Here is a 13,717-nt window from a genome sequence, read left to right as displayed (position 1 = left end):
AAAATCTTTACTTGGAATAAGCAGCTCGTAAACTTTTTTTTTTTTTTTGCTGTACGCGAGCCTCTCACCGCCGTGGCCTCTCCCGTTGCGGAGCACGGGCTCGGGACGCGCAGGCGCAGCGGCCGTGGCTCACGGGCCCAGCCGCTCCGCGGCACGTGGGATCTTCCCGGACCGGGGCACGAACCCGCGTCCCCGGCGTCGGCAGGCGGACTCTCAACCACCGCGCCACCAGGGAAGCCCGCTCGTAAACTTTTTGAAAGGAAAAATTATAGATTATCTTGCTTTGTATAACAGATATCTGAAATACATATGAAATAAATCTCATTTGTTAATTAAATGGTAATATGCCCAACATTTAAAAATTTGAGATTATTCATTTTTATTTTGCATTGCTCCGTAATACTTGTGAAAGCCAAGGCTTCAGGCTTTATGTTTCTCTCTACTCAAGACAGTATCCAGAAGTTCATGTACCCCAAACATCTAAATACAGCAAAAGTACTATTATTTAAGGGATCCCAGAATAAGTACTTCCATAAAAATATTATTCACCATTTTTCTGTACGTTTTTCAAGAAAATATTCATATCATGCCTCAGTTTCACAGGACTCAACTGCATCTGGAAGGGTGCCAACATTTGGCTCGTGGATGCCCCTGGAGGAGCTGAAACGGGCTTAGACGGCTACAGTCTCAGGGCTACGGGAGTGCTGGGGGCTGATACCCACGAAGGAGAAACCCGCCCTGGGTGTTTGCTAATGTCAGTGGGAAGGAACTCTCGGCGACCTCGTCCATCCTACAGTTGTCGATACCACTTCTCTGCTTAATTCTCCAAGCTTATACCTAATTCCAATGCTCTGCCCAGCTCCGGACATACACTCCCCCGCTTATCACCCTGACTCATCCACAAGTCAACTCGGGATTTCCTTCTCTAGCTTGTTCATTTCCCAGATGTCCGCACCACAGGTAGTAACAGCCAGCCTTATTTCCCTCTCTTTCCCACCTGCCCACACTCAGGTGGTAACGTCTTCACCCTCTCAGTCACCATCACTTGGTTCTTCTCCCCACGTTCAGTCCATCAGCACATCCTGTTGTTTCTAACCCCCAACATACACACCGGGTGGTTCCACTTCTCCCTCCCTGCTGGGGTCTGACTCCAACCCATCACCTCTCCCTGGATTATGACAGTGGTCTCCCCATCTCCACCCTCGCCCCTCTCCAATATGTTCCCCGTAAATGTCCAGTTATTTACTTATTTATTTTTAACAAAAACCCCAGTCACCTCACTTCCTGCGTAAAACCCCAGCCTCATCAACATGCCTAGGAAGGCACAAAGCCTCCGTCCCATCGGTCTCGACGTGCTGAGCTTGCCCCCTGCTCTCTGCGCCCCAGGAGCCTTGCCCCTCCTCAAACACACCAGCCCCACTCCTGCCTCGGCCTCCCCAACTCCTGGCCCCTCCCCGACTCACGCCTGTTCCCCGGGTCTCAGCAGACGACTGACGGCTCCTCAGAGCCCTCTCCCCCCTCCCACCCTCCTTAGGAGGTGCCCCTCCTTCCATGACCTGCACACAACATCATGGCTCTTTGTGTCCTTTCTTGCCTGTTTGTTTCCTTCCTTCCATCAGCCACCATCCTTCATCATATACATGTGGTTTCACTTACTTTTGATGTGTTGTTTGTAGACCGTCAACTCCACAAGGGACTGTCTGGCTTACCAGCATCCTACCTGGCACTCAGCCCCATGCCCAGGTCATGCCATGACGACCACGCCACCACCTCCAGGCTGCACTGGGGGCACGTTTGCTTACAATACATACCAGTCGCTCTGCTAAGGGCTGCGTTAACTCACTTAATCCTTGTGGCCCATTATTATCCCAATTTCTAGATGAGGAAACAGACGCACAGGGACGCTAAGTACTGTGCCCAAGGCCAGAAATGTAGTAGGCTGGGGAGCTGGGACTCAAATGTATCTCGAATGGATCAGTGAATCAGTCATGGGATGGCAGACAGAAGAACACCCTCTGGACCAACGCTGCACAGAGGCCCCCCGGCATTTACCTTTTCTCATTCCTCCAAAGGGGTCCTTGTTGGGCTCGTAGGGCATCCTGGCCATCACTTCCGGCATGCTCACGCCCTGCTGATACGGGGCGCTCGGGGTCATGGCGTTGCGTTTTGGGAACGATGCATCACTTGCGTCTGAGAATGGGTCGTGGACACTGACTGTGCTGCTTCTGATAAGAGGAGAGACGGGAAAGCTTAACGACAGAGCATTAGTCACCTCCACACACTTCCTGAGAAAATAAGCCAACCTTGAAATCTGTACCTGCAAAAACCATCCAAAGTAAACCATATGAATAAAGCTAGTGGTAGTATTTAAAAACTCACTGGAGAACACCATTGCCTCTCTCTATAAAAAGTCTGCTCCAGGAAAATGAAAAGACAGACAAATCTGATTTTGTATGGCTCGCAGAGATGTTTCAACGTACCTTCCACCTTGCATTGGGGTCATCTGTCCGTGAGGGGTGGAGGCCGGAGTAGGTGGCTTCAGGTCACCTGGAACCTCTGCCATGGAGTTACTGCCGGTTGACTGGGGAGTCTGTGGGCCTTGCAAGGATCCTGAGTTAGCTGATAGTAGTAGTGCCAAGAGAAAACGGGGGGAAAGCTAGAGGTTATCAAGTAAGCTCATCCTTGATAGTTATTGAAAAAAAAAAGGAAAGAAAACAAGACATCATCTTATGTAGAAATAGTAACAATATCCATCACTGGTAACAATGTAGTAAAATCAATTGCTCTTACATTGTTTACAGTGAAAATTAGTAAGAGCTTTTTTTTTTGTAAACTATTTGGCAACACACTTCAGGTGTGAGCCATAAAATATATTCATACCTTTTGACTGGGTAATTGCTTTATCCCAAGAAAGTAATCTAATATAAAGAAGGCTTTCGGCAGAAAAATGTTTATTTCAGTGTGGTTTATAATGGAGGTAATCTGAATATCTGAGAATAAGGAAAAATGGTATGAAAATTTTGGTATATCAATTTGATGGACTATTGTGCTGTTACAGAAACAAATTAGAAAAATTATCTGGGTCTTAGGCAATGAGAAGTGTTTATATTGTAAAGCAATGATACAAATTAATACGGAGCTTTATATCATTTCAATGCCTTCTCAGTGTCTGGCTATGTCTATGCTGTCATTAATAGTCATCTTTAGAGCTATGAAATCATATTTGTTATTTACAGAACACAAGGCGTATTGGTTTGGAGTTCTTTATTTTTTTTATTTTTATTTTTATTTTTTTTTTGCCGTACGCGGGCCTCTCACTGTTGTGGCCTCTCCCGTTGCGGAGCACAGGCTCCGGACGCGCAGGCTCAGCGGCCATGGCTCACGGGCCCAGCCGCTCCGCGGCACGTGGGATCCTCCCGGACCGGGGCACGAACCCGTGTCCCCTGCATCGGCAGGCGGACTCTCAACCACTGCGCCACCAGGGAAGCCCTGGAGTTCTTTAATGTCAGTATCAGAGTTACAAGACTTGGCTTTAACTATAATTACATTATAATAACAGGGCTCAGAATTGAGCAGATCTTTTAAAAACGTAAGTGGGAGTCTTGCAGATCATTAACCCCACCTGAAAACACAGTATTTTAAGGGCTCTTGCTTTATCACCGATCACAGTCTTTAGCATGTTAGGTGTTCAATAGATACTAGTTTCACGTATTAATTAAACAACTACTAATTGAATGGATAAAGTGCTTGCTATATCGTAGGCTGTTTTCTACAGCTGGGTGCACCAAAGACGGAAAAGGACAAGAATTCCTGCCCCTATCCAGTTTACAATGACTACTTTCAGAACGGCAACCCTAACACACAGAATTAGTGGCTGCGTGTAAACAATAACATCGCATATATTATTATCCATGGCTCCTCTCCTATGAAGTTCCAAAGGCTCACCACAGCTACCAGCACCCACACTTCAGAGGACACGGAGGTGAACACATCGCTGGAGACGACGGAGTGCGCTACAAAGGCGTGAGAAACAGCATTGAGCCTGTTGCTTCGCCTCAGGAAGCCTCAGCTGAGCCCAGACTTCGCTGGCGAGTCCAGGTCTGCCGGGTCCTGGGTCCTGGCCGTGTCGGGAATGAACACTGACAACTACGCTAGCCAATGGGGAGCTTGTTCCGGAACATCCGCCCTGGGCGCCTAGGGCTGGAGCGACTCAGGGACGTCCTCACGGGCGCCAGGAAGACTAACTTCAAAAGTCGGTACCTTCTTGGATGTAGATACCTTAAAATAAAAACTTCCCAACTCATGCTTACAAACCAAATTTTGGTAAAACCCTGGAGATGCACATTTAAAAAGGAGATATAATAAAAGAAAAGAGTAGAGTCTTCTACAAACGTATAAGGATAACCCTACACGTCTGACTGCGCCGTACAGTTGGCAGGAGAAATAACTGGTTTCTTAAATCAAGAAGCAGGTTGTACAGCGGTCTGTACATCTTCCGTGCAACATGGCTCACAAGGCTGTGATCTCAGAATGACCCTTATTTACAAGTGTTCACATTTACAGCTAATAAGAAAAAAATACAGGAAAAATTTCTCCCCTCTTGCCAGTGTGTTTTCTTTTCCTTTTAGGAATAAAAAAAAAAAAAAAAAACAACGAAGGCAGCCGGGAGGCTGGCTCTCCAGGATATCCCTACCTTGTGCCAGAAGTTACAGATGTATACTCAAAAGTAAACAATGCAAAGGTTACTGAAGGTTAAGTGCATCCACACACTTGAGACTGTACAGCCAGACTCCTAGCTGGGAAGATAATTTACACAGCATGAACCCGGTGCCCCAGTTCTGGCTGGGGTTACGGGAAGCAGGGTGGGGAGAAGAGCAATAGCTGATACGTCCCAGGTCTACAGCGACCAGAGGTCACCCAGAGGGCACCTCTGTTTATAACCCGAGCCCCTTTCTCATTTATCTTTCACTGAGGATTCCCTAGTTGGATCCATGACAGGTTCTGTGACATCACCCATCAGCTAATAATAGAAATGCAGTCAGCCACCTGCCAGCAAAGATGGATGGGTTTTTGGTTACAGACTTACTAACTGAAAGTGGAGCTTCCTGCCACCTCCCGGCACTCCTCCAGGAGGGTCCCCTCCCCTCCCCTCCCCTCCCCCACTCTAGCTTCCAGGCGGCCCAGGCCACCTGGGGAGGCGATTCCTGTGGCTGTTCATTAGAACTCCACAAACTTTTAGTCTGTTATAACAAGAGCCCCGCCGGCACCTCAGAGATGCAACCATACCCCCAAGTCCTTGCTCAGGTTTCATTCAGGAGCCTTCCTTTGGCTGACTTGCTCTAGTCCCTGGAAGACACAACCTGGATCTCTGGCATGAGAAACCACACAGCCACTCAACAGTGAAGATCCTGGTGCAGTCCCCAGGGCTAAGGGGTGATAGATACCTCTCAGGGGCTGACAGGGTTGAATTTCAGATCCGTATCAGCTGCATCAGCTCAAAACTGGAATACAGAGGGACGACTTAGAATGCTAAGTCATTAGCACTTAGAATTTAAGTTGGTTCATTATGACCATTTGAAAAAACCATCTAGAATGTTTCTTAGGAATCTTTTAGTTGTTTGCTTGGATGTACTGGTAAGGAATAAACTGCAGTTATGTTCTTAGGGGAAAAACCGACTTCAAAGAACACAAACTTTGGTTGAAAATTAGTTTAAAAAAATTTGGTAGTATATGAGGCCCTGGCATGGCAAATACCCAGGAATAATGTTTCCCTTCTCTGACAATAAAAATGTTCCAGAGGCATTTTCCTTAATGATAGGTCTGGAATCAAAGAGGCCACAATTCACAGATGCTGGAGGAAATGCCTGGTTTGGGTTGAGAGGCTGATGTTACTCACTGCCCTACTGCCCAGTCCGTGTGTCCGTCTCTCTTGCCGAGCGGTGTGCAAAACACACGAGCAAGCAGACTGGCCCTGTGCACCCTGCACGACGCCTTCCAGGCCTTGCAATGGCTCAATGGCTAAACTCAGAGGAAGCTTTCCCCCCCTGCTTCCTGTTTCACAGGACTTGGGCTCCATTTGGACCACTAAGAAGAATGTTATTATCAGAAGTGCATCTGCAATCCAAGGTCTTTTGTGCAGTTAAAGCGATAATGTTGCCATAAAAACGGGTAGTTTAAAAACAAGGGGGGAAAGGTAAGAGCTGACTGTTAAGAGAACAGGCCCTGTGCTTTCTGAACTATCTATACCTCGGCAGGGTTTCTTGCACTGAAGCTGACGCACGCTGGGGGAGCTATTCTCCATACAGAAGTGCAGACCATTCAGGGACAGGAGTTCTTTCCTGGCAAATAAAATATACCTTTAGATCTTTGCAGACATTGCCACTTTGGTCCCTACACCCCACGGGGTGTTCATTTTGGAAAAACAGTTTCAGAGCTGTTCATAGGCAGCTTGTTAATGTTGTGAGATTTTTGAAATTAGATTTCACAGTTTTTAAAGTACACCGTAACCGGCAAAGGCTGTGAATCTTAAAGAGTGGGGTTAGAGAGGAGGACTTCTCTATTTGTATTTAGAACCAACCGATCTATATCTAGGTAGGCTCATTACAAGTGCACCTTGGGCCTAAAAAGTATTTATTTGAGATCTCTAAGTGGCCTTAGATATTAGCATCGCCATCCAGATATCAGCTAGAGGGAATAATCAAAGGAGAAACAACTCCTTTCTTTGGCTCACAGATACCACGTCCTATGTGTAAACAGTTTACCTATTACAATGCTACTTTAAGCACAGGTGTAGTAGGTACATCTAGCTCTCTAACGCTAGAGCCAGATGTCTGGGATCAAGGCCCCGTTTTTCCACTCACAAGCAACAATGGGCCAGTCTGCTTAGATTATTTATTTGTTTATTGAATTTTTGAATTTTATTTTATTTATTTATTAATACAGCAAGTTCTCATCAGTTATCTATTTCATACAAATTAGTGTATATCAGTCTGCTTGGATTTTGTGTGCCTCGGTTTTCTCAGGGATTTCAGAACAGTATCTTTATCACAGGGCTAACATGAAGATTAAATGATACAGCACTTAGAAGAGCGTCTGGCACGCCGTCTGGCTCGAGAAACACTGGCAATGAGCTATGATCATCCGACTGCAGAGCAAGCCTCTGCTGGGGGAAGTGGCGGGTACGATCAGCCCCATCTTGTACGCGGGACAGTGTGACTAAGCGTGGACCATCCCAGGGCTTGGACACGGCCAGAAACAGACAACAGCATGATCAAATTTAACTTGAGCGAGGTCACCACCCAGAACTAAGGATGATGCAAGTTTCTTCCCACCTCTAGTATCATATTTATCAGAATATAATGATTCAGTAATACCAAATTTGAAACACTGTAACAGGCAGAACGAAAGCTACCGGGAGAGCTGAAAGAATGGCAGGGTCTCCAACAGTTGGGTGAAGAGATAGGAGAGAAGGCAGGTATCATCAATATGATTTTGCTTATGAGAACTGAAGTGAATCACCATTATTCCTAAGCAGTATTTTAAGATTCCTGACCTTGGGGTCAAAGTTAACTGGACTACTCTTTCTCAGAAATAGGGCTATATAGACCTTTATCGTGACAGTTTGCTGAATTCCCTACAAACAAAAACTTGCTTGGCAGGGGACATTAAAAACCAAGTCCAAATTCCATTTTGTTAACGTACACATCGGAGTGTCTCTGACACAGGCAGAGCTGGTAGAAGCTGGCTGTTAAATCTGCAGGGTGGTGTTTCTTATTTTGACAGTTAGATGGAATATTTTAAAATAATTGTATAAAGGATAAAGGTATAAAACTCAGAATTCCAAAGTCTACTTTGACTAAAAAAGGTAAAGCAAAGGAACAGTGCCTTCAAAGTGCTGACCAGAAATGACAATACCCCAAATTTTATTCTTTCTTCCCTTAAGCACTGCCAACGGGGTCTAATGAAATCGACAAGACGGAACATAAAACCCCTGGCTCTCTAAGATCCCAGTTTGCTCGGCTTGCTTTACTCTTGAGCGGCCTTCTTAAGAGCCTGGGAGGAGCTTCACGGGGCCGGGGTCCCCGGCTCGCCCGCCGCTACAGCTGCAGCACCACCACTTACCAGGAGAGGGCGGCTGGAGCTTCGGCTGCTTCTTGGTGTCTCCCGTGCTGAAGACTTCCGGCGGGGGCTCCTCCCCTCGCTCAGTCTTGCACTCAAAGGCAAACAGGTACTGAATATACTGCTTTTTCAGGGAGCTCGCTGCACTGCTTGACGTCCCAACATTTAGGTTGGTTGCCAGCTCACGCCACTTCTTGTTTTTATTAACCTGGCAAAAAAAAAAAAAAAAAAAAAAAAAAAAGGCAGGATCACTGGTTTGCAGCAAAGTGGCTTGTTTAAAGCCAGGAGACCAAAAAAAAAAGCACTTAATGTCTTGGTTTACTTTTTTTTTTTTCTTCACTTGCCTCTTTTAACTAATGCTCATTACTCCCACTCAGTAGTGCATAGACAGCATTTACAGTTATAAAACCATTAAGGAACCTGCTGATAGCTACATGAAAAGCATTGCTCATGGAGATTCTTCTGCCTGGTGCATCTTCTAATGCCTCCCACTCTTCCAGAGCTGGTGCTGTCCGGGCCCAGCAATTTATCTCTGAGCAAATGTACGCTCTCGCTCACACTCATCTCCATACCACCTCTTATCTTAAAAAAAAAAAAAAAAAAAAAGAAGGGTGTCTAAACACTAATATAAGAAGCAATAACAGAACTATTTTGCAATTTAAGTGTTTGAGCCTTAATATGAAAAACAGTATCTTCTTCCAACAGCCGCAAGCTTCCGGAAAGATGAGCCTATAATTTTGGTCCGCGCCCAGCCTCTCATGAGGCTTTCTTGTGGTGTTGGGTGAATAAGGCCCCAACCAAATGACCCCAACTTAAAAACCCGGCCGAAGCCATCAGCCTCGTCTGAGCTGTGGAGCCACCAGGTGGCTGGCACGGCAGCACCTGTGGGCTTGGGAAGGGTGCACAGGACCGCCCGGCGTTCCCGCCCACACTTCGGATGGAGGGAACACGACTGGAAAACGAGAAGAGAAAAAAGGAAGGAAATCCTCAAATGTTATAAAAGGGTTTGAGGAATTACTTTAACCTTCTGATTCCCACACAGGAACACAAGTTACATGACGTCGACACACAAAGGAAACGTGAAGTCCTGCAAATACTTGGCAAATATTTTGCCTTTAGATGTTTCCTGTGTTAAGTAGCACAGGTTAAGGGGACAGTGAGTTTCAATGAAATGTTCAATTTTTGGATTCAAAATTTCTCACAAAGCTCTTTATGTCCATTTACTTAGTACTAAATGGTGCATGATAAACCATGGAATACCCCTGGGAATGCTTAATGCCCTTTTTGTTACTTAATGCCAGGCTGCAACAAGCAGGCTTGCAATGGCTTCCCAAACAGTAAGCAGAGCGCTGCCTGACACACCCTGAATGAGCCGATCTATCTGTGGCTGCGGCACCTATTCCCAACCACATCTGATGGCCACCAGGTAGAGCCCAAGACAGGGTGTGAGCAGCAGTCCTGCCAAGGAGCTCACCACTGTGAATCACTGCTGCGTTCAGGCAGCTTCACTAGCTAAGCCAGCAGAGTCCTGCTGCCAGACCAACACGGAACGCACACTGCTGACAGAGTGAGGGGTCTAGACAGTCCCTACGCTTCTGCGATGGGTGCAACCCAGTTGTTTAGGGTCCTGGGGGTCCTAAGAAAATCTGTCAGGGGGTCTAAGTGGAAAGTAAGAACGGTCAGGGGAGTCTATGCCCGTAGGAGAAACGTCAGGGGTGTGTAGGTGCAGAGAGGAAAGGTCGGGGCTGGGGGGTTCTATGCTCAGAGGGGAAAGGTCAGAGGGTTTAAGTGCAGGAGAGAGGTGTGTATCCTGACCTCTCCCTTCACTGAGCACCACTCGCACCTGGTCTGCAACCTGTGATTTACCATCTGATCAGACAGTCTGGAGTCAAGCTCTGATTGCTTCAGTTGTAGGCCTCAGGTCTCGGGTGGGAGGAGGCACCTCGGGGAGGGCTGAGAACAAAGGCCTCTCCTGCATCCCCAAGAGCTGTGTGGCACCGAGACCAGGGTGGGCCCTCAGGGATACCTGTGGATTAGATGACCTGCCTTTGGATAGTGAGGCCCTGCACCACCTGAGGCCCCAGCAGCTACTTTCATCCATCTGGGTGGGAGCCCACGTATTGACAGGTTTTAAGTTCTCCCAGGGGATGCTAATGAACAGCTAGGCCTGAGAACTACGGGCGATGAAAGGGCTTGTGTTTTGCAATCAGACAGACCTGGCCTCACCACCTAGCCTGACAATCCCTGGGCCACAACATTGTACAGTCGGCCTTCCGTGTCCCTGGGTGATGCATTTGTGAATTCAGCCAACTTCAGTCAAAGTAAAAAAAAAAAAAAATTCCAGAAAGTTCCCAAAATCAAAACTTGCATTTGTACCAGCAACTATTTAGGTAGCATTGCCTTTTATTGGATATTATAAGTAATCTAGAGATGATTTAAAGTATACAGGAGGTTGTGTGTAGGTTATATAAATAAGGGACTCAAGCTCTGAGGATTTTGGTATTCATCGGGGTCCTGAAACCAATACCCCATGGATCCCAAGGGACGACTGTACTTCATCTTGTTACATCTCTTCTTCAGGGCTGATGACCTTGCATTTCATGGGTATTGAGAAAAAAAAGTGACAAGAAAAAGCACAGTGCCCAGAACGCAGGGGGCACTCACCCCTTAGGACACACTCTCCCCCATTCTACTTCGGGACATGGACACACAAACCAGACCCAATGCTAAAAACTGGGCTGAGACTGGCGAGGAAAGTGTGGCCTCTAGGGCACAAAATTGAAAGGGGAAGCGCAGGGGAGGCATCTGCACACCCCCAAACGAGCGCCTCCTGGAAGTCTGCACTCTGGGCGCCACTTCTGCCCACGCCAGTCTCAGCCCCGTGAAAAAGGGACAGCACTGCTCTTCTTGTCGCCCAGGTAGAGCGGACGTGGTCTTAGAGGTATTACTTAGTTTTCTTGCTAAATTGCTCTGGATAGAGGGAAACAGTGAATTTGATTTATATCTAATCTAGACAATTCAGTCATTTGCAGAACATTTTTACTTACTATGAAATTCTGACAGATTCAGTAGAATTCTGGAGCTGTTAGGGACCCGAAAGCAAAATCTAGCCCAAATGTCTCATCTTACAGATGAGGATTGAGATCCATATAAATGACTGAGGTCACTCTGCTAGGGGGCAGTGGACCCAGGTCCCTGGCCCCAGCACTCTCCTCCTGCAGCACATGAACACGGGTCCCAGTAAAGGCGACCTTCCCAGGGGCTTCGCTTTTTCTTTGTGAGAAAAAAAATTCGAGTCTGTATATTCAAAGAAAGCGGCTGTAAGAGCTTATCTGTAGCATCTCCTCATTCATTCATTCATTCATCCTCACCTGTGCCAAACCTCCGATCTCTTTAACGCAGACATAGAGTCGGAACAGGTCCAAGGGCTTCTTGCCCACCGCAGGCAGACTTGAGACCGGGGAGCCTCTCTCCTCCATGAAGGTGAGGTATCGGTCTACCCACAGCTTTCTCTCTGGCTCATTCCCCAATTCATACACCTTTGTGATCTTTTCCCCAGTGGTGGTGGATGAGCTGGACTTCTAGAGCCCAGAAGGAGCATTTGGGGGTGGGGCACGGGTGGCAAAGGGAAAGGGAAGAAGGTGAGAAGAAAGTAATGAGCTACCAAATACAAGAAGAGAAGAAATTTAAAAGCTACTGCTATCACACAACAATTAGGAATGAAGGCTACTAGTTCAGGCACAAAGTATACATTGTCTTAATTAAGAATTTACTTTGACTTTAAATAAAGGGCCCAAACTCCCCCTTTTATATACTTGAAAGACAAAAAGAAAGGAACAAAACCCCTGTTTACTTTATCGATATAAGCGTTGAATCCCAGAAGGCAAGATTCCAATGACACCTCACGCCATTTTTAAAAACAAAAGGGTGCTCGCTCATTGAACGATCACAGTGAATTTAAAATTTCACACGTAATGTTACAGAGCCCTAAAAAACTACATGGACTCCTACATTTCCTTGTCAAAATGTGGACGGCCAATGTGTGTCTTCATTAAAACTAAATCATATGGAGGAAGAGCAAACACGTGGTACTCGCTGAAAAATATAAGGTAGGTCACACATCACAGGACCCAGTGGTGGGTGGGCTCTACACTCGAGAGCTTTGTAAACTAATGGCCAGCTAAAGCTCTGGCATTCGCTCATAACGACCTGCTTTCCCGACCTAAGATTTCTTGAACTTCTCTGCCAAGGTTAAGGGGCTGTTTAGATATCTGAATACACTTCTTAAGCAACCATGTGTTAACCACAAAGACATGTGCTATTTCATACTCGCAGCATATCTATGGATAAAAACACACGTTTACTTTCATGTGCCCATTTGGTTTATACTGATGCTCTAATTCTTGGTCTTTTATTTTTCTAACTATGTATCTGATTCTAAAATGTCAAAGGTTGCTGTTTCATAAAGAGCCCAATTGTATATTTTTCCTTTCTTTTATGTCTCTGTGTTTGTAACAATACTTGTGCACTTGTAACATCTGCAACTCTGGGATTATTGTGCAAAACCACTTGTAAAGTCTCGATAAAGATTTCCTTGGAATAAGAATCTACTTCATTTAGTCATGTTTATTTACTAGGTTGTCATTTGCAGTGTATAGCTCTTATTTTAGATGGAGCTTTTCTTAACTCTTTTTCATTATATTTAGCTCAAGATAATTTTAAACATACTGCTGAAATGGGGGCAGTGGTGGTGTAGGGCCTGAGAAAGGATGCTTGAAAATGAAACTCATCAAGCTGGTGAGCAGCAGAGGTCCCTCCAATTAACACATAATTTTCCCAAGCGGTTCTGGCTAAAATTTTAAGCCTTCAGCTTTAGAATTATTGAAGCATAAAATCTTTGCATAAAATCTTTACATAATATATATAAAACTGGGTAATACAGTTGATGTAAATAAAAAAAGTAGAGTGATAGGATAAAAAAAAAATAATGTGGGGCTTCCCTGGTGGCGCAGTGGTTGAGAGTCCGCCCGCCGATGCAGGGGACACGGGTTCGTGCCCCGGTCGGGGAGGATCCCACGTGCCGCGGAGAGGCTGGGCCCGTGAGCCATGGCCGCTGAGCCTGCGCGTCCGGAGCCTGTGCTCCGCAACGGGAGAGGCCACAACAGCGAGAGGCCCGCGCACCGCAAACAACAAACAAACAAAAAAATAATGTGATCTTTTAGAATTTAAACTGATGCTGAAGCTAAAGAGCAAGTCACTTAAAAGTTACTTTAGATAAGAACTTAAAGTATGTATACATGTTCCTATATATGTCTATAAACTCATGTACATAGCAGATTATGGAACATACTCCATATCCAAATAAGTTTTTAAAATTTATTTACCATATTCTCACACCCAAGGAATATCTGACTCGGAAAAGAAACTGTTCTAACACATTTTACACCACGTTCTCATACTGGGAACGTTTCAGAGACTTTGTCATCGTTCATGAGGTAGTTTTGAACAGGAGTTTTTCCAAATCATAGTTTTGAAACTTTGTCTTTATTGGGAGGTCCACTGAAAACAGTGGACCCAATCTTTTTTTTAAAAAAAGTAA

At 45.8% G+C, this 13,717-nt stretch overlaps 1 protein-coding gene across 12 annotated transcripts in view; it reads right to left on the bottom strand.

Annotated features, from left to right (window-relative positions):
* ARID1B (AT-rich interaction domain 1B) overlaps positions 1–13,717 on the bottom strand; it is a 411,191-nt gene that overhangs the window by 15,355 nt on the left and 382,119 nt on the right. For all 12 annotated transcript variants that reach the window (XM_059035978.2, XM_059035981.2, XM_067011074.1 and 9 more), the window contains 4 exons: positions 11,490–11,699; positions 8,122–8,326; positions 2,481–2,619; positions 2,053–2,225 (listed from right to left, as the gene is read on the bottom strand). In XM_059035978.2, the coding sequence (XP_058891961.1) occupies positions 2,053–2,225; positions 2,481–2,619; positions 8,122–8,326; positions 11,490–11,699 (727 nt within the window). The remainder of the gene's footprint in view (positions 1–2,052; positions 2,226–2,480; positions 2,620–8,121; positions 8,327–11,489; positions 11,700–13,717) is intronic.

Source organism: Kogia breviceps, chromosome 13, assembly GCF_026419965.1.
Source record: "Kogia breviceps isolate mKogBre1 chromosome 13, mKogBre1 haplotype 1, whole genome shotgun sequence".
Classification (NCBI taxonomy): domain Eukaryota; kingdom Metazoa; phylum Chordata; class Mammalia; order Artiodactyla; family Physeteridae; genus Kogia; species Kogia breviceps.
This window is presented reverse-complemented; position numbering and strand designations above follow the sequence as displayed.